Raw genomic sequence first — 22,236 nt, 5'->3', positions numbered from 1 at the left:
GCAACAGCGGAAGCACCTGAATTTCTTGCTGAAAGCAAAAATCCATGGGGACCACCCAGATAGATGCAGTCAGACACTCCAGAGAAGGAACCTGGGACACACATCATTATACACTCCCAAGATAATTCTTAAACACAGGAAACTGAAAGGGATAGGGAACAGGAAGTGGCGGGAGGCAATTATGCTGAAACTGAGAATTAGATGCACAGACAGGAAGGCCAGCTATTATCTTGCTTATAAAGGCCTGATCTTTCACAAACACCTTCCTCCCGGGACTTGGCGGTTGACTTTGATAACTGACCGAGGGCTGGCAGAGTCAGAGGAAAGGGTGTTCAGAATCAGAGCGACCGAGGGTACAGGGAACAGAGAAAACAAGCCTAATAATTTACCTTCAAATACAAACACCCTGTAAAAAGGGGAGGGTAAAACACAACGATGTTTCTGTCGCATGCGCGCCCCCCCGCAATTACATCACCAGGTTTCGCCTGAGCGGAAGGCTGCCTCCTGCCGGCCATTTTCCAACTTTCAAATCTTATTGGGAGTCAAGTGACATTTCTGCAGTGAAGAGAACGGAGTCTTACTTGAAGGGTGGAGGTAGATTATGTCTTTGACGGTGAAGTCTCGGGACTGAGCAGCTTTCAGACAATCAGCCAGCAGACTCAGAAGCAGGAGCCAGGCCAGGGCAGGGCCAGCTTCCATGGCAGACCAAGGCGTCACTCATCCAGGGGGCCCCGGAGCGGGGACTCGGGATGGCGGAAGAGGACTCGCACCTGAAATACGAAGCCAGAGTCATGTCAGTGTCCAACTCGGGAAAGCCACCGAGACTCGGCCCAGCTCCTGTGATGGCGGGATGAGCTGGGGAGAAACAGGGAGCCCAGGGCACAAGGAAGTGGGTAGACATGGAGAGAAACTTTACAGACTGTAATTTTAGAGTACTTAGAAAATTTCACCCCAAATCCATTCTTAATTAGGTTGCTAAAGCTCCACCGCTAGCAGTCCCCTCTAACATCCAGCAGAGATGGTATCAGGAAAGATTGAATTTTAATGAAACCCAGCTATTTTTGCCACGAGGAAAGGGGTTGGCTGCCAGAATGCAACAATAAATAAGTCAGGTGCAGAAGCTCAGAAGCATTTCCTTGATACCAGCGAACGCCAGGCATGAGAGTGCAGCCTTACTGGGTCATGCTGTACAGGCTAGACTTTCCGATTTGGAAAAAAAAAGAAAAAAGGATATGTAGGTAAATTGGCCTCTCGTGAACCAAGATGTGTCTTTATAGCTCAAAATCTCCTCAACATAACTAACATTATTGTCTGTGTACTGTTGAAGTTCTTTATATCTATCTATCTATCTATCTATATATATATATATCTATATCTATCAGGTAATTCTCCTCATAACCCTATGAGGTAGGCACTGTTATCATCCCATTGTGAGTAAACTGAAGTCCAGCAAATACATAGAGGAGTTGATTTTAACCCAGGCAGTCTGGCCACTGAGGCCATATTTAATGGTGATACTATGTTCTTCCAAAGACTGAGTCAAGGTATATGAACAAAACCTGAAGAAATGAGATCAAGGTGTCACTGTAACACTAAGCTATCATCATTCTATCCTTTATTTGGATTCTTCCCTTTTCAATTAAAACTGAGAGCAATAAAATTTTACTAGGGTTGAATTGTCCAGCTTACTTAGAATGTAGATATATATCTTAATTTATATGCATTGTTTGCTTGCCATTTTATTGCTTTTCTATAGAGTCTGTTCCTCATGTTCTATTTTCCAAATACCATCATTCTAGCACCCATGCAAGGGGTCAAGTTAGATATTCACTTTATTTTAAACTGGTTAAGAAAACATAATTTGGACATTTTGTTTACAAAATTTTAATACAAATATTCAATGACATTTTAAAAACAGCATAAGATAATCCTAAAATTTTGCTGTCAAAACAAACAGACCAAGAGTAAATATATTAGAAATCAAAATCAATAGAGAAAATCAATATCAGACTAATCAGATATCAGAGCACAGTACAGAGTAATATTATTCAAAACAGGATGATAGAAAGTATAAAAATGAATTCAGAAAATGAAACACTCCAAGGTGCTCAGACATAGAGCTATTTCATGATAAAAGCTATTTTTTTAAATTACAGAACAGGAAAATATTAAATAATAGTAAGATAACTTTATTAAAAATTGTGAAAAGATTAACTGACACCAAACAATGCACGATACACTCAAATTAACTCCAGATGGATTGGTGTGTTCTTTACTTTTTTCAACTAGACAAACTGTTAGAAAATAGAGAACTCTGATCACCCTGTAACAGCTTGATGATGCCAGCTTGCCAATTTCATGCTCACTACGCCCTCTTCTGTTTGCAGTTTGGTTCCCCCAAGCAGGTTTGCAATCAGAAAGGGAAGGAGCTGCTCGTTCACTTCATAAATGTGACTGCCAGTCACTGTGCTAGGCACTTGGTTAAATAATGTGATGAGAAAACAAATATCAAGGATCTCTTTCCCTCTATGAGTGACAGGCACAAACATTGTCTAATCTTAAGCGAACGCAATAGTTCTTCTGTGTACCTCCATCAGGTCGGGTGAAGCTGTACCTGAGGGACAGATTTGCACAGAGGCCCCTGGACCCCTGAATGAATTGCACCAACACCTGTGTCCTCACAATCTGGGCTCAGTTCGAGAGGAACGGTGAGGAAAGGTTTCTGGTTTTATTTTGAATAATTTAACATTAAATATCAACTAGTTGCCAACCTAAGTTCTTTTTAATGTGAAACTTAATGTCAACATATACCAAACATTGCAAGTGTCTCGTTTCCATTAAAGCATTTCTCAACCACAGTATTCCTTCCAGTTATTAATTTAAAAGTCTCCCTCTGCACAGTCTTTGCATAAGCATTATGTATTACTTAGTGTCATCTGAAATGAACCTTACTGCAACCTCTGTGGCATGGCTACCCATCCAAGAGCCTTCATTTTACAGCTTGTGTTGACTATGTGTGAGTGACATACAGAGGGGAGGAGCTAGATGCCTGGATTTGAAACCTTACTCCAATACTTTCTTGCTGTGCAACCTTAAGCCAGTTACTTAACCATTCTGTTCCCCAGTTTCCTCATCTGCGAAATGAGGATAATACTACCTACCTTAAAATGTACTATGAGTTGGACACAGAGAACAGACTTGTGTTTGCCAGAGGACAGGGGGTTGGGGGAGGGATGGAGTGGGAAGTTGAGGTTAGCACATGTAAGCTATTATATATAGAATGGATAAACAACAAGGTCCTACTGTATAGCACAGAGAACTATATTCAATAGCCTATGATAAACCATAATGGAAAAGAATCTTTTAAAAATGAATGTTATATATATATATATATATATATATATATATATATATATATGAATCACTTTGTTGTATAGCAGAAATTAAGACAAGATTGTATATCAACTATACTTCAATGAAAAAAATACAGCTTTAAAAAAATGTGCTATGAGAATTAAATAAATTAACATGTAAAACACTAAGAACAGTGTCTGTCACACAGTAAATGCCACGTATTAACAGTATTTCCCAATATTTCTACTACTATTGTTTTGTTCAAAATCAGTCAGTATAGTTTTCTAAGTGAAAGTAAACATGGTACAATTAACTTTGGTTCAACACAAGCACACTTTCCTTAAATCAGAAAAATATGACAATGCCCAAAACTACTAAGTATGACAAATCACAATCCATATGTCTCCTCTACCCCGCCTTTGGTCCCATGACCAGGCAGGCAGGGACAAAGCCAGTGGGGAGAGGCCTAAATGCCACCAGCATTTTAATATGCTGAGGCTCACACAGACCCAGGGATTTCTTGCCATCCCTGTCAAGGAAGCAAACACGTGGGTGCTGGTCTTCTACACCCTCCCTGTATTTACAAGGCCTATGTTCCACCCCCATGATCTCCACCATAGCTGCCTTAGTTAGATTTTACTTGTGTAAAAGATGTGGAAGGAGCACAGGTCATGAGCACACCTTGTACCCCTGCCAAGGCCCACATCTCCAAGCGTGCTCACAGGTCCTACACACAGTGAAGTATCATGGATGAAGTTAAAACAACCATTTCATTCATTAAAAGAGATTCACCTCTACTTGGCAAGCTTGATTCTTTAGGCCGGATTCGTTTAGAGAAAGTTTTCAAACTTGGAGGGTTCAACTACTTTTTAACCATGAATTTTATGTGTTTAATGCAGAGTTTTCAAATTCTGAAAGTAGTTGACACTTTGTCATACCAACACATTTTACTCATGAAATTGTTCCTTCTTTAGCAAAAAAATGTATGTATTTCTAGGCTTGTTTATGATTAGAAAAAGGACTGAAAGGACAAAGACCAAAATGATGTGGGATTTCAGGTAATTTTGATGTTTTTCTTTTTGCTCAGTTTGCATGCTCGAAAATTTTTGATGAGCATGTATTACTTTTATAAAGAGGAAAACAGCTTTTGGAAAAAATCGTTCTTTTCAAAAAGTGATTTGACAGAGTAATTTCACTTTTTATGCACAAACAGAAGTCATCTTTTCACCCAAAGCCAATGAATATAACTTTAAAAATGCCCATGTCTCTTCTAAAATAACAGAGTCCATATTTGATAGAATGTTCCCTCCTTCCCTCTTTTGCCACACCCTTCACCAAGTGCCATAGGCCAGGTGCTCTTACAGCAGAATGTGTGCAAGGACTAAAGGTGCTAAGACTTTATACGGGAAGAGCAAGCCCAGGACAACGAGGGTAAAGGAGAAAGAGAAAGAAGGAAAGGGAGAGGGAGAGAGAGAAGGAGGGAAAGACAGACAGACAGACAGAGGTAAAATGAAGCTAGGAAATATAAAGCAGTGTGATCCTAGGTTACTATGCAGCTCACCACTTCACAACAAGCCACAGAGAGATAGAGGATTCCAAGGAACAGCTGCACTCAGTGCGGCCCACGGAGCGAGAAGGGAGGGAGAATTTATGTCTTCCTGTCTCTTGTCTCCCATTGATCCAGGTCCACTCCACGGAGAGCCCACTCACCTGTATTTCAGCAGCCAGAGTGGAAGGTCAACCCCGTGTGGATGGACCGCCGACCAAGAAAGAGAAAGAAGGTACCAGTCACAGGAATCTGAGATAACACTCGAGGTTTATCTCTAGTGCATGTGCTATTAATCCTAGTAAACACACTTTTTTTTCTTTAAGGATCTGTTATTTTTATTTTAAAATTTTTTATTGAGATAAAATTCACATAACATAACATTCATCATTTAAAAATAATACAATTCAGTGAGGACTTTTTGTATGTCCATAATACTGTGCAACCATCACCTAGTCTAGAACATTTCCATCACCCCAAAAAGAAAGTTTGCATCCATTAGCAGTCAGCCCCAATTCCCTCCTCTCCCCACTCCTGGCAACCACTAAGCTACTTTCTGTTGCCATGGATTTGCCTATCGGGAACATTTTGTGTAAAAGGAATCATACAACATATAGTCTTTCATGTCTGGCTTCTTTCACTTAGTATAATGTTTTCAAGGTTCATCCATGCTGTAATGTGAATTCGTACATCATTCTTCTTTATGGCTGAATAATGTTTCACTGTATGGATATACCACTCATCAGCTGATAGACATCTGGGTGGTTTCCACTTTTTGGCTATTGTGAATAATGCTGCTTTTAACATTCATGTACATTTTTTGTGTGGACATATGTTTTCATTTTTCTTGGGTATATACCTAACAGTGGAATTGCTGGGTCTTATGGTAACTATATTTAACTTTTTGCAGAACTGCCAAACGATTTTCCACTGTACCATTTTACGTTCCCATCAGCAAAATTTCTCCACATCCTTATCAACACTTACTTTCATTAAAAAACAATTTTTATTATAGCACCATCCTAGTGAATGTGAAGTGCACTGTGTATTTTTTTTGTTTTTTTTTTTTGCGGTGTGTGGGCCTCTCACTGTTGTGGCCTCTCCCATTGCGGAGCACAGGCTCTGGACGCACAGGCTCAGCGGCCATGGCTCACGGGCCCAGCCGCTCCACGGCACGTGGGATCTTCCTGGACCGGGACACGAACCTGTGTCCCCTGCATCGGCAGGCAGACTCTCAACCACTGCGCCACCAGGGAAGCCCCTGTTCACTTCTTAAATTGAATTATTATATTTTTATTGTTGAGTTGTAAGAGTTCTTTCTATATGCTGGGCTCTGGACTCTTTTCAGATGTATGATTTGCAACCGTTTTCTCCCTTTCCCTGTGTTGACTTTTCACTTTCTTGATGATGTATTTTGATACACAAAAGTTTTTAATTTTGATGAAGCCCACACATTGCTTGTATAAATAATTCCCTTATACAAGTCAAGCCCAACACAACACAACACACACAAAAAAGATCTGCATAAAATGCACAGTAAAAGAACTTGTCTACTTTATAGTAGCCAGAGCTATTTTCCCACTGCTCTTTTCCATGAGAAAACAGGATGGGCCGGACTATTTATTAATATCACCCAACTGCTTACATTCCTGCAGTAAATCATGAAGCACCACTCACTATATTAGTATTTTCTAGGAACTGAAAAGTGAAAGATGAGTGACATGCATTCACAATTAGTCTAACTGCTACTGAAATATGGGCTCTGCTGATGGGGATGTGTTTTTTCTACACAGATTCTCAGTAGTTGATGGAACTTTAATCCCTAAACCCCACAAATACCATGTTGGACATGCTCAGTGATTTGAAGGGTCTTTTCTAGGACTTTGATGTTTTTCCCTGGAGTCCACTGTGTCTTTGGAATGTTTTGGACATTTAGAAAAGATGTTGTGCTTCCATCTTGTGCACTGCTATTTGAATATGCGCTGAGGACTCGTCCCTGACTACAGCTCTCTTATGAAGTACACTCTCATTTTCACAGCTTTGTGACCTTTCATTTGTTATTTATGAGCTTTTGCAAATCTAATACCACTCTGACAGATTTAATTTGTGCTCTAAATTACCTTTGCATGAGTTAACTCAACTGCTGGTTTTATTCCAATAGATTACTTGCTACACTCTGAAACAGAAAGAAAAAAAAATAGTTCAAGATCTATTAGACTTCCTCCACTTGGGAGAAAGTTGAAAAGAGTTGCATTCTGATTTTTACTCCATGGTACTACATAGTATAAAGGAGGATTTCTAACTCTAGTCAGATTTCTAACTCTATACTAGATAGTATAAAGGAGGATTTCTAACTCTAGTCAGAGAGGCAAAGTGATAGAACCATAACACAGGTCAAGTTTTACAAATCTACATTGTAATGGCTATTTCATATAGAATCCATAAAACAGAGATTACTCCCAACTCCTGAAACTGGTCACTGGAAGGCAGTGAAGCACTTCTGGAAGTTACATTGACTAAGGTACCAAGTACTAAATGACAATGCCTCGATAGGAAGTCAATATATAAGCAATTGTGAAGTAGAGAACTAATCCCAATCTAAATGTCTTTCAGCGCTACTCACCTTAAAATTGGAAATGCCTTAATACAAGAACAAAATGGAATCCTAAAGCCTGAAAGAGCATGACAAATCTTATTTAATTTTCAATATATATAGACTACACTTTGTGCCTTAATGACTTGAAAAAGTTAATCCAGCTCCCAAAAGTAGAAACTAAAAGCATGATGTCACAAAACTAAGTCTACTGAAATATAGCATTTTGACCACAGTACCCTACCCTTCTCACAGTTTGGGGATTGCTCATAACATGTGGTGGTTTTAAAACACGTCTGCAAATTCATTGACGTGTCACCATTAAGAGGTGGGGTCCACATCTTCTTCCCTTGATTCAGTTGACCAGCTTGTGGTGAAAATGACACTGTGTGACTTTCAAAGCTGGGTCATAGAAAGTGATTCAATTTACACCCAGAGCTCTGGAACACTCGTGCAGAAGCCAGGTTAGCAGTCTGAGTGCTCTGAATGCCATGCTGTGAGGAAGCTCAAGTAGTCCAACAGAGCTATTGAGAGTTTAGGAGGAGAGACAGCTGCCCTGCTGGCTGCCAGCTGCTCCAGCCCCCTCCCCTCCCCTCAATCCCAGCTCCAGCCACTGTCTGGTTGCCACTGCATGGAGACTCCAAGTAAGAACTGCCTAGCCAAGCCCTTCCCATATTCCTGACCCACAGAAACCACGAGATAAATGAAATAACGGTTACTGCTTTATGCCACTAGGTTTTGTGGTTTGCCTTATCTGGAACATAAGGAACTGCAGCAGGAGATTTAATTAGGAACTACACAGTTCTGCTCATGAAGATAATTCACTTTTCACATTGGTTGCAAGGTACAGAAATCCAAATCAAACAAGATATAACCAAAACTGAGGGGAAGGGGGTAGGGGGAAGAATTTTACTGTTTCACTTGACTGTCCAGCTGAGACAGCTGGACTTCAACCCTGTTATCAGGCATTTCCATCTCTCAACTCTGCTTTATCCCATCTCTTGCCTTTGTTCTCATTCAGGTCTTCTCAAACTGTGGCCACCAGTAGCTTCAGAAGCATTCCCAGCGAGGCCCTTTCCAAACTGTTCCAGGGAAAGCCTTAAAAAGGAGGGAGGTCCATCCTTGGACCATAACTGGCCAGGGGAGTGTGGGATTCCAACTGGCCAGGGCTGGGCCACTAGCACGTCATTGAGACAAGCACACAGTGTCAACTTCATGGAAATCGCATGGTTTGAGAATATAGGAGATATTGGTTTCCCAAAGGAAAATCTAGGTGTTATCAGCTGAAGAAGAAAAACTGGATGATGGGCTAGCAGAATCACACGGATGTCCACGACAACAAACAACATAGACTTCTAAGTAACCTCATTAGCCTGGAAGTGAAAAATAAAGCTAACAGTAGTTCACGTGGACATTTCTGCAAATGCCAGAAGGTGGGGAGGTTACCTATTGACGTGATTTGCTTCTGTAGAAATGGAATATCACTCCATTACAATGTTCAAATCAAAATATAAGGTTTAAACAATGAAAATACAGGTCAAGTGGGCATATGGAATCAGTTTGGGCCTATACTTTCCCCTTCGTATGGGAATGGTTCTTCTATTGACATACGTCATGTGTTGCTATTGGGAAGCACCTTGTTCTCACGTGGTCCATCCTATAGGCCACTGTCATTTGGGCCAGGGTTGGACATCTGATCCAAGCCAAGCCCATCAGAGTTCTTCCTGGTATTTTTCAAGCCAGAATTGGGAAAAGACAATCAGCCCTCTCTGAAACAGAAGCCCCCAAGAAGTAAAACCCAGAAACATGTGTATGTCCTGTTCCTCCCCATGTGGAAGGAGAAGATGAAAATGAAGCTTGCAGGCCAACAGAGACAGAGAGGAGAGATGCAGAGAAAAGCCCAAGCTACATGCAACCCTTGCCTTTTTAGCCAATTTTTAACTCTTCCCTTAGAAGCTTCAGTCTCCATCCAATAAATACCCCTTTTGTCCAAACTAGTTTGAAGTGGCTTTCTGTCCCTTGAAATCAGGAGCCCTGACCAATTCAAGAGTCTTCCAAAAGGGTCCAGACACCAGGTTATATTTTCCTTTGTAACAATTATGCACTTTACAATAATATATCTTTAAGGCCTATCAACTAAAAGGTTAGAGTTGGTTTTTAAAAATGTCAATAATAGAAAACCAAGCAGAGATTATCTCTTTTAGACTTCATAGACACTGATGTTTCATTTCCATAACCTACAAGGTGATAGATTTTTACATATTCCCAATTTAAATTGAGGATCTATTTGCATAAAAATCAGTGCTGTAAAAAAGTGTGTATTTCTTTTTCAGAAACCTCTTGGCAAGGGCTTGAGTTATAGGGGAAAGCTACCTTTCTATTTTGCCCCAATGTGATTTAAAGGTCAAATGCATCAAAAATGCTTCAATTCCTGAAGGATAAATGATGCTGGCTGAGTATGCCTAGCAGTATGTTCACATTTCTAAAAGATGTTGCATTAACTCTCTTCTGCTTGTTGACTGTATGCTTGTTTGCTTCCTCTATCAATTTGAAGGTTCTAGAGAACTGACGAGAAGGCATTTTGAAGTGCAAACAGCCATAAGGGGATAAAGTCAAAGAACTCTCCAGGCAGGAATGGGACACTGGATACATTTCAGCTACAGCCTGCCATTTTTTTTTTACTTGGAAGGGAGTAGCGGTTTGGAGAAATTTTTGCTTTTGTGGCTTTTATTAAATGTTTCTCTATGTTTAAAAACGTTGTGTTTTCAATTTATTGTTTTCTAGGAATTTCATCTTAGAAACCTTCCAAAAATGTGAAAGTTCAAAATGTACTCAGAAACAATATGATAGTTATAAGTGGATTAAATTGCAAACACATTTGCTCTTGGGTTCAAAATAACCCAGTTCCAAATCCAACATTTGGATTACTGGGCATATGCCTTCCACCTCTTGACCAAAAAAGAGTTATCTTGGTACTGTACAGAGGCAGTCTTCTCCGTATTTGCAGTGGTGCGTTCATGTCTCCCCTGCTAATTTAGAGTGTTTCCAAAACTTCAGTAATAATCGGTTATAAAGCTGACACTGCCTGCTGTGAATCCATGGGGAAGTTCTGCAGTGTTTGAACCAAGTTTTACTGGCAGGGACCATTGCATGGTGTTTGGGGTCACTTTGTTTCGGTTTTAGAGACCTGGTGTGAAGATTCTTTTTGAGACCTTGAGGCCTATTAATTCTTCATATCACCCCTCCCAGTTACCTTTGGCCACTGACACGCTCACCCACATTAAGTGATGTCTGCCTCTCCTGCCTCCTCTTATCATGTTCTCTGAAAGCCAGATGTAAGCAAATGACCCCACATCTCTAACCTCTTCATGAACTATTCCTTCCATTGCTTTATGCATGGACTAAAGCCTGGCTCACAGAGAAAATACCACTTCCTCTTGGACTTCTGTGGTGGAGGGTGCTCATCCTTCAAAGCCCCATGGATCCTGGGGACAGAAGGTCACCAAAATGCCTCTCCCTCCCACTGCAGCCTACAAAACATTGCTCTTCCTCTTCAAACGATTTTCCTCCTCCTCTCAAAGGCTAAACCAACTGCCCTTGTGGCTGTTGTGAAGCGGTTGGAGAATATTAAGAATACGGCCCACCATCAACCATTAACAATGACTCAGACTTATCTTGATTCTCACCCAAAATTCAGAAGAACCAACCCATCTTAAATCTTATTTACTGTCTTGCATGGAATAGGCTTTTGCCCAGGGTTTGAAGAATCCAAATCAAATTTTTGTCAAAATGGCCTTGAAGATTGTTTCCATTTAGCCATGAATGACTCAAGTTTAAGAAGACTGTGTAACTGCTAGTTTGATAGGTGTGGTGAGCCCCTTCAGGATTTCTTACAGTGTAGGAAAGCCAGCCTGTGCTCTCTCTTCTTGTGGGAAAAAGGAAAAAAGGAAAAAAAAAAATCAAACAGCCAACATCGAAACAATGGCTTAAGTAAAAACCTTATGGCTATATTTTTTTTCAAATCACTGGGTTCTTTGTAGCTAACTATAGACAGTCCCCAGTTTACAATGGTTCAACTTAACGATTTTTCCACTTTACAATGGTGCAAAAGCGGTAAGCATTCAGTAGAAACTGTATTTCAATTTTGAATTTTGATCTTCTCCCAGGCTTCTGATTGACAGGGCTGGTGATACGCGGTACCATCCTCCCTCCTGATTCTGGGCAGCAGCCGTAGCTCCCATCAGCCATGCCGTCAAACAACCGATACACTTACAGCCATTCTGTATCCAAACAACCATACTGTTTTCCACTTTAAGTACAGTATTCCAAAAAACTGCATGAGATATTCAACACTTTATTACAAAATAAGCTTTGTGTTAGATGATTTTGCCCAACTGTAGGCTAATGCAAGTGTTCTGTTTAAGGTAGCCTGGGCTCGGCTATTATGTTCCGTAGGTTAGGTGTATTAAATGCATTTTTGACTTAGGATATTTCAACTTATGATAGGTTTTTCAGGACCTAACCCCACAGTAAGTCGAGGAAGACATGTACTAAATCTTAACCAATGTTTCTCATTTAATAAGTAATATGTTTTTTAAAAGCAAATCTATCCATGCATTCATCCTCCAAGTTTCTGATCAACCAGTACCTTGAGCTACACACAGTATGTTTCTCTCCAGATTGCTCAAAGATCATCAATTTCATTTTTGTGAAAGGGTATTGGGGTCTGCTAAAACTCACAGTGTAAACTATAACTTGACTTTTCAAGAACACAACAAATTAGCACAGTCATTTTGAGGAAGGAAGGATTTCCTCAACCTGGCTTTAAAGGCACAGGAATGTATCAAATGACCCCCTAACTCTATTTCATTGAGGTAGGCATTCTTCCTTTGTCACACACCGTCTTCATTTATAAGTCTCCATAAATAATAGCTACTAAAGTAGTCTACTATTGTAGCAAAACAGACTCTAATAAGATTTTATATAGTATTCATTCAGGCAGAAAAAGATGTAGGAGTTATTAATAAAATAAAATTGTCCTTGATAATAGAAACTTTTTTTGTTTTTGTATCTAAATGAATTCCCTTCTTACTGAGTAGCTTCTTTTGGATAAGGAAATGGAGGTATCTAGACAGACCCTGCTCCCTGACTGCTGACACGGAATTCAGCCATGTGAGAGTAAGACTCCTCTCCCCTATTCCTTTTTAATGTTTTCCTATTTCTGTTCCTCAATTGTCCCCCTTGTTTTCTATTTCACTTGTTAACTCATTCATTCATTCATTATCCTCCATCTAGGTGGGTATAGGTAACATTTTCTGTTAGATTGGGTTGGCCAAAAAGTTCATTCGGATTTTTCTATAAAACGTTACGGAAAAACCCAAATGAACTTTTGGCCAACCCAATACTTGTTAATAGCTCCAGCTTAACACACAAATTCTCCAACTCTATTAGTAAAATCATTAATGCAAATTCTTAAAAATCTCTTTAAAAAGAGAGATGATGCATCTTTGAGTCACTTAGTCAAGCGTGATCATGGTATAATGTTGACCTTCTGTCCTTACAACCAAGGCCACTTGTCTGTAAGGTGCCAAGTAGAGGAGCCAGCTAACACAATGACTGCACCAACCCTACACAGGCCCTTTGGGGAGGACGTCACAAGACATCATCAGTGAAACCCAATCAGAGGTCCATATTCCTTCCTACCAACAAAGCAGCTTAACTGGAAAAAGGAAGAAAGGAAGAAATGGACATAGGGATGACCCATTTCATTTTATAAAGATACACTTAACCTCTAGGTTCATACGAACAATTATTCAAGTATACTAGTAATAGGACACAGGAAATAAGAGGGATTGGAGAAAACAAAAGATGTTAAAATTCCCAAGTGTCTTAGCCAGAGGTGAATTTATCATGTAGTGAAGGGTAAGCCTCAGGGGTCCCTGATTGCATGGGCCAAGACCCTTACCTGATGTCAGGATTCTAATTCACATACTCTTTTTCTTAAGGAGAGGTCCCCCCTAAAAACTCTGGACCAGCCACCCCTGGCCAGAGTAATACAAAAAAACAACTTTTACCACTCCTAATAGTCTTGCTTTTTTTCCTGCGGGGAGTCAGGTTAATAAATAAAAATACGTGCTGTCTGTCATTCTACTCTCAGGGAAAGGACAAAAAGGAAAAGAGGTAAACCCAGCACATTCCCAAAGGCAGGCCTTCTCAAAATTGGGGAAGCGGTATTAGAGCTGGAGAAAGCCACCAACCAAGTAACTCCGTCCCTCTTGGCCGGTCCTGCAGCACTGCGTGTGGGCAAACCTCCTAGAACCACTCCATGGGAAAAAGAATGCCGGGGCGCCTCTAAGGCGATGGGGCAATTAAAGTCAGAATTAACATGTGCTTTTTAACTACTTTAAGAAGGGTCAGAGAAACAACATCTTATCACCCAAAAGCAGGGGCAGAGGCACTGGGACTGGAAAGGAGGCCACTCTAAGGGGAGCCACACGGCCACAGCCAGCAGTGGCACGCAGGGCTGACCGGGCACTGGGCAAGAGAGCAGAGAGGGTGTTAGTGCGAGCTCCAGAGCCAGGAAGACCCCAGACCCCTCTACCTCCCACCTAGGATTGTTTTGAGGACACACAGATAATGCCTGGATGCCTGTGGAGCAGTTCCTAGGGGCACAGGTTCTGGAGCCAGCCCAGGTTAGAATTTTGACTCTGCTCCTGATAGCTGACTGACTGTGGGCAGGTTTCTTAAACTCCTCTCTGTACCTCAGTTTCCTCATCTGCAAAATGGGGGAAATCATACTGCCTATGTCATAGGGCTCTTAGGAGGACTAAAGGAGATAATACACATAAAGCACTTTGAATCATACCTAGCGCATGCCTGCCGGCTAATATAATTCTCCAAATCAGTGTCTAGTGGCCTAGCGAAGCATCCGGTTACTCATTTGGGTCTAGACGCTGGTTCGGAACTGTCTTCTCTCCAGTCTAGAAAGGAGATGTGAAAGGTCTTCAGAAAGGAGCCTATGCAATGTCGTGTTCTATCAGGAGAAATCGAAAGCCCAAGTTGCTTGTCAGATTTTCTAGCTGATCCCAGACTAAGGTCAGCATCCTGCCATGACAATAAAAACAAAGGGCAGGTGAATTACATGAGGCAGGCAGGGGAAGGTCTAGGGCAGGATTTCTCAAATTTGAAAACTGCTTTCTCCTTTAAAGAGAAAACAGGCTCACAGACAGAACCTTTCCTACCCCCACTGTCAACTAATTAACCCTTATTATAATAATTATACTGCTACTCAGATATACACAGATAGAAAACTAGGGTTAAGTTCCTTTAAAGCCCATGTCATAGCTTTAAAGCTAAACAAAAATTGCCAAATATAAATAAAGTCACATTCAAATTAAATACAATAATTAAATAAAAGGGAAAATGACATAACAACATTTATTGAACATTTACCACAGGGCTGCACATTATGGAATTGCCACTGTTTGATCATTCTGCCCTACGAAGGTGGCAATTTCACATGGTTCCACCCAACACGTGTGAGGCACTAAGTGCTGTCTGCATTCCCCACAACACTATGAACTAGGCATTACTACTGCCCCATTTTCCAGATGAGAAAACCGGAGCACCAAGAAATAAGGACACACATTTTAAAATCTTCTTCAGAACTGGCAGGTGCCCGAGGACTCAGCTGCAGACGCCTAGAGACAAGCAGACACCTCTCTGGGAAGCCTTGACCTAGGAGGCACTTACACACCAGGGGTGGGGTGATGGAGGCAGAGCCAGGCCCAGAAAAGAGTGTGTTCGGGCAAACTTCAGTGAGAGCTAGAAGGACACCAAGTCGGGGACAGCACCTCCTGCTGGAAGGAAGGGGCCACCAAAGACCATCTTGACTTGGTGTCCTCTGGGCTTTGTCCTGGGTGGGGCAAAGGGCTTGACTGGTCCTCCCCGGAAGACAGGCGCTGGCCCTCCTCTGGGATCAACAGTTAAGGTGAATACATGGAGACAGGAAGAGCAGGAGAAAGGATAAAAGGATAAAAGGAGATAAAAGGAGAGAGGGTAAAAGAGAGAGAAAGGGGTGGTCAAAAAAGGTTTCCAAATTCGCTGCAGTTTAGAATCACCCGGGATCCTTACAAACTACTGATGCTGGCTCCCACCCACGAGGATGTCACTTATGGGGTGTGACTTTGGTATCGAGATTTTAAAAACCCTCCAGGTGATTCTAATTTGCAGCAACGTTTGGGAAACTTTATCATGCTTCTGCAAGTTGCTGGTAGAAGGAAACAGTCTCCAAATATGTTCCCTTCATCCATGGCACCCGCAAAGCATGCTGCAAAGTTCCCCGCAGCACTCAATTACGGATCTATGAAGCAGTCCAACGTAACCAGTGTAATTTATTCCGCTAGGTCCCCTCTGTCATTCCTTCCTGGCTGTTCAGAGTACTCAGGATCAGAGAAGTGGGCAGGCTGTGACTTGTAAAATGACCACAGCTTCCCACCTGGTTTCTTCACTGCTCTGACTCCAAACATGGCAGGCTTCTCTTGGGTTCTTTGGTAATCACTTCCCGAAAGTGGTTTTCATCCTCTTCATGAAGTGATTGTCCCACGTTGCCCTTGAAACGTTCCAGGGTGAAGTGCACGCCACCTTTCGGACTTAGCACACTTCGTTTTTCCGACAACAAAACAGAAAATGCCTCGAGGCCTCTCCTGAGACAAACGTACTCTCACAACCATTCCTCTAAAGGCAGCCAGAAAGATGGGTGAGTGTTTGAGAAAGGAAACAGATATGCCAACATTTTCAGAGGCGGCATGGAGTGATGGAAAGAGAATGGCTTTTGCACACTGCAGACTTGAGCTCAAACCCTGGCTCTGCCGCAAAGAACCATGGGAACTTGAGCAAGAAAACTGCCCTGCGGTTCAGTCTCTTGTCTGCACTGACACACCCGCCTTCAACTCGTCGGGACCCGCACCCTGACATTTCCACTGTGAGTGACTATGCTTGTGAGGCAAAGACTTGACTTGACTTCGGAGGTGGCAAATTTTCCATCTTTGATTTTCTAGTCACTCGTTCTGATGTGATTCATAGAAAGAAAGCAGGGCTGAGAATAAGGCAAAAAGTAACACGGCTGAGAATAAAGAGGAAGGGTAGTAATACATTCATCCTGATTTCACTCTGTAAAGTGAGGATAACATGCTTCCAATATCAAAACCATACCATCTATGCAGTTGCATTGTACCCTGCCAGGTCTTTCATATGGGTGGAGAAACAAAACCAAGCATATATTGATATATGATACCATATATAGGATATAGGATATTGCTTCTTATCCTATATAAGAATCCTTGCTTCTCATCCTACAAGAAGCAAAGGAACTCGATCAAAGATCTTAAAAGGCCTGGGATTTGATATGAGATGACAGGTTGCTCCAATTCCTGTTTTCATGATTATACGGATCTGAAGTTTCTAGCCAGGCTGTTTGTGCAAAGGGGTCTAATAAGTAGTGATGCTAAATGCTACAATGATTCTATGTGCACAAGCAAAATCGAGGGTCTAAGTCACACTGTCCAATACGACTTCCTGCAATGATGGAACTGTTCTACATGGGGTTGCCCAGTTCGGGAGCCACTAGCCACATGTGCCTATGGAGCAACTGAAATGTGTGACTGAGGAAGTGAATTTCATTGTATTTAATTGTTATTTAAACTAAATAGCGACATGTGGACCGTGGCTACACTATTGGAAAGTGGAGTTCTAAATTAGTGATAAATAAATGAAAACCAGTCACTGAAGTTGTGATCTCTGAACCAATTAGGGCTAGGGTGAAGTAGAACAATGATTACCCAGCTAAGTACCAACACAACAGTGTTAATTACATCAAATCAGAAAATATGGCACAGGTGCTTCTACGGAGGCACTCTTGGCCTTATCATTGGTACAGGGGTCAAAGGGGATAAAAAGGAAATGACATAGACCTAAGGGTCATATTTTCAGGAGTGCCACAAGAAACCACTCTACCTCATTTTTTAGATGATGGCTGAAAATGTTAGCTTATTATGTGACAAGATGTCAATTACTTCATGGGGTATTTTTTTAATCCCAATTTTTACAGATGAGGAAACTTAGGAAGATAAGTCAATTGCTCCATAGTCACCTGGGTAGAAAGTATGGGAGTGGACATTGGAATACATGCAGTCTGGCTTCATATGCCATGCTTCAAGGACCCATCAGTAATTCAGAAGTTAGAGCGAACAGAAGAATTGCCTTTGAGAGGAGGCTGGCTTGCTGCATGTATCCTGGACGTACTAAGACTGTGTCATTTTAGAAGAAACTGGTCATTTCAGCTTTAAGAAGGATAAAGGAAACCTGGGAACGCTGGGCACAGAATGAGGAGGGTGAAGAGACAGAAGTAAATGTGGAAACCTGGGGCTCCAGGAGACTCACTTTGCCATTTTCCCCAAGCCTTCTCTGAATCCGCTGGTTTCTTTCTAAGTTACTAACATCAATGGCAAGAGTGTGGATGGAGATGTGAAACACGGCGCAAGTCCTGAGAGAATTAGAGGAAGGAAATGTTTCTATTATACGTTGATATTTGGTCTCTAACTCAGTTTGCTTCATGTGTAAAATCTTATCCTTATGGATCAAAATGTAGGTAATTTTAAGAGGCTACGTCCCCTCTTTCAATCCTCCATTATTACCCATTTTAGAGGCTTCCAAATTTTTGTTTTCTAATTAATGTTGTGAGTAGCATCCTTGCCACTACATCACATGGTCTATTCCCCATTATTTTCTTAGAATAAACTCTTAGACATAGGGAATAAAGGAAATGAAAGGACCCTGGCTTGCACTGGGTGGGCCAGGAAGAATGCTGAGGGTTTCCCTTCCCTGGAATTATGTCACAAAGTGATGAGTTAAGCACTTCCCAGGAACCTTTGTTTTCCTCTGCCTGCATGGGGTGTTTCATAACCCCACGCCACTGCAGACTGTATTAACCTCACCAAAGAGGCAACTAATTCATTGTTTTGTTCAAAAAATATTTACTGAGGTCATTTCAGCTGTGGCCAAGCATGGGCCAAGCCCTGTGCTAAGCATAGAGGTTCAGTTTCGAAGGAGAGTCAGCCCTTATCTTCAAGAAAATCATAATTAAGTAGGAAAGACAGAAATGTAAAAATACAATGGTATATTATTTGAGGATAAGTAGATTTTATTAACACATTTATTCCCTAATAAAGGCAAACATCTTTCTTTTTCAGTTGTGTATCTTTATTTTAAGGTGAACATCTCGATTTCTCAAAGAAAACTGACATATTTTAAACAAAAATAAAACAAAAAAAATTCAAAAAATACGTTAAACCATTACCTGGCTATTTGAAAGATTTTAATGAATGAGAAATCTTTTCATTATAAAATTGTAGAAAGTAAATGTGGATTTAGGAAATACGGATAGTGAGCATTTTTAAAATATTAATACCTATTTAGTAAGTTTTTAAATAAAAATCACATCAAAATTGTACCTCATTCCCACACTCTCAGATTTCTTTTTTGGAACAGTGGCCAAAAACACAAATCAATTTGGGAGAAGAAAACAAAAAATATAATACAATTTTCTTAACTGAACATCTACTGTATCAAAGTTCCATTGCTTATGAAGTCCTAATGCTAGCGATGTAAATTTGTAAAGATACACAAATACAACACCAGCTCTTTCTAGGAAAATTTGGCCATAGTCTCTGGTTGCTGAAGGCCCATCTATATAATATAAACAACTGGCCCTTGCTTGGCCCTGTCCCTAACTCATGCACATCTGCACTAACCTGGTGTGAAGTGTGTTCTCACTATGCTGTAAGGTGTGGCGCACGGACGGGGCCCAGAATTATAGTGGACCTGGCAGTTGTTCCAAACACCTCTTCCCTTCTTCTCCCACAAGCCCACGATCACACTGCAAATCAGTTTCCTGGTACCATTCCAGTTCACACAAAGCAGCTGTGTGAACTTCACTTTCCTAATGACCCTGGCCAATGCTTTAACACACACAAATTGAAACTGCTCCATGCCAGTGAGTATTGGGAGAATTTTAGCAACCGGATTAAAAGGCCAATCAATTGGTAAACTCCCAGAGGAAGCCCTAATGCCAGGGAATAGATTAACTGGTAACTGATTTCAAGAACACATGGAAAGTACAAATCTCAAAGAGATGAGGTGGGAAAGGAGAATAAAATAAGCAGGATTAGAACGACTAAAAGAACCTGAGCCATAGAAACTGATTTGGTAAGTCTGTAACAACGCAGAAAGATGATATTCTTTTTTCTAACTCCTTTTTTTTTTTGCTAACCAAGTTTCATTTTCCTTTACACATGATAAAATTGGAGCTGGTTTTGCTCTTCATCTGTTTTCTTGCATAATGTTGTGATAAGTAAGAAGGTAGAAAATGTATCCAGAAACTCACACACTTGACCTCCTCCTTCCCCTACCCCAGTCCCGCAGGGGCAAGAAAAGGCTGTGTGACAAGGATGTTAGGTTCAGGATTACTGAGTGCTGGGGGATATCTGGAGGACCCAGCTAAGCAGTATGAGATGACTTTTTACATATAAGTTTTTAGCTTAAAAAAAGGAGAAAGTTGACAAAGTATTTTGGCTCCCAAGTATAATGGTGCCCACAACGAAATATGGAATACTTATTTCCTGTTAACTAGGAAAGAGAGCAGAGACACTGCCTGCGTGCAAGACCTCTCCTGGACACTGTATTCACACAGTATACTATTAGAAAAAAGTATACTGTTAGAGAAACAGACTCAGGGAGTCTAAGGTAGAACTAGAAAAGCTGTATCTAAAAAACCAAAGAAATCCAGGTATGGAAACTTTAGGATTAAGTCATGAAAAACATGGATAACCATCATCCCTAACAGCAGTCCCCAAAAAAGAAAATTAGTGAATATATCTTTTTTTAGAATGACTAATCTTATCAGAGTTAACAAAGGTGAATCAAAACAGTGATTCAAAGAAATATAAATCGGTCACTGTAAAACTGGCAAAAACATCTGTTTGATAATACCCTATGTTAGTGAGTATGTGGGCAAAGAGACAATCTCATTTGAGAAGTAGATTAGTTACTCTTTTTTGGAAGGTAATTAAGCAGTATCTATCAATTTTTTAAATGTGCATACTCTTCAACCCCAAAATCCCATTTCCAACAATCCACCTAGCAGATATATTTCAAAAGTGTGCCAAGATATTATAGGTGAGGATGTTCATGATACCCTAAATATCTAGTAATAGGAGGTAGGTTTATAAATTAAAGTGCAACCTTACAAAGGAATATTGTGTAGCTTTTAAAAAGAGAGAGGATCCATATGATATATTATGAAGAAAAAAAAAAGCAAGATGCAGATGAGAATGTACACTAAGGTCCTTGTGATATTGTGATTTATAGTAAGAAATATATATTTGGTCTTCATCCCCCATTTCCGCACAAAGCTCCTTAAACCCTTGGAATTTCCTAAGTGAAGCAGTGATAAAAAGTGTCTTTTGTTATGGTAATGAGGTAGGCTGTCACATCTAGGGATGGGGGCTGGTTGCCAAGAGAACTAACCATGTGATTGGAGGGTTGGGACTCCCTCAACTTCTGGGGAAGGTAAAAGGGCTGAAGGTTGAATCACTTGCAATGGCCAATGGATCAGTAAATCATGTTTAAGCAAGTAGTTTCTGGAAAAAATTAAAAGGGTGAGTTCACAGAGCTTCAGGTTTGGTGCTGGGAGAGTGGTGGGCCTGGAGGTGGCATGGAAGCTCCATGCCCTTTCCCCATTCCCTGCCCTAAGCATATCTTCCATCTTGCTGTTCCTGAGTTATAAACTTATATAATAAACTGGTATTCTGGTAAGTAAGATGTTTCTTTGAATTCTGTGAGCCACTCAAGCAAATTAATTAAACTCAAAGAGGAAGTGGTTGGAGTCTCCAATCTATAGCCAGTCAGAAGCACAGGTAACAACCTTGACTTGAGATTGGCGTCTAAGGTGCTTGTTGGAGGGGGGACAGTCCTGTAGGGCTGAGCCCTTAACGTGTGGGATCTGACGCTATCTCCAGGTACACAGTGTCAGAATTGAGTTAAATCATAGGACACCCTGCTGGTGTCAGAGCACTGCTTGCTGGTGTGGGGAAACACCCACCCTCTGCAGACACATTATAACTGGTGACCAGAACTTTTAGTGCTTTTTGTGTTTCTTAAAAGGAAAGTGCATAAATACATATACATGTGGGCCCTATAAACTTTATTTTCTAAAAAAGATAAACTTCATTTTCTAAAAAGATACCCAAGAGATTGTTAATGATTATCTTTGAGGAGACAGCCTTCACTGGAGGAGTGAGGGAAGTTTTCACTTTCGCCAACTAAAAATTCTCTCGTCGTCTGGTTCTACAAGAATGAAATCACTAACCACTGCAGTCACTGACTTTCAACACACCCTGAAAGGAGTTCAGGGTGGAGATCAGGAATGAGGCGCTCTGTGCTCTGGGAAAAACTGGCAGAACAGGACTTCAATAAGTTAGATATTTTCAGAAGAAGATTTTATGAGCCCAATTTCTTGCATCTTCTCATATCTAAAAAAGCACGAAAATCATTAACTGAGACATCTGCTCGTCATGACTAGCAGCAACTTTCTGCCAAAATATGTGCTTGATTTCACATGTACCCTCTTCACTGAAGTCATACATATACTGACCTCCCCCTCTACCTCTTCAGAGCTGCTCCTCAG

The 22,236-nt window shown here is 40.9% G+C and overlaps 1 protein-coding gene across 1 annotated transcript in view; it reads right to left on the bottom strand.

Annotated features, from left to right (window-relative positions):
• LYPD6 (LY6/PLAUR domain containing 6) overlaps positions 1–22,236 on the bottom strand; it is a 108,561-nt gene that overhangs the window by 24,239 nt on the left and 62,086 nt on the right. Inside the window, exon 2 of the mRNA XM_082840847.1 lies at positions 582–770. Coding sequence (XP_082696973.1) covers positions 582–699 — 118 coding nt within the window. The 5' untranslated portion in view covers positions 700–770. The remainder of the gene's footprint in view (positions 1–581; positions 771–22,236) is intronic.

Source organism: Leucopleurus acutus (assembly GCF_964270905.1).
Source record: "Leucopleurus acutus genome assembly, chromosome: 6".
Classification (NCBI taxonomy): Eukaryota; Metazoa; Chordata; class Mammalia; order Artiodactyla; family Delphinidae; genus Leucopleurus; species Leucopleurus acutus.
The sequence above is the reverse complement of the archived record's forward strand: the minus strand, read 5'-3'. Positions and strand labels throughout refer to the sequence as shown.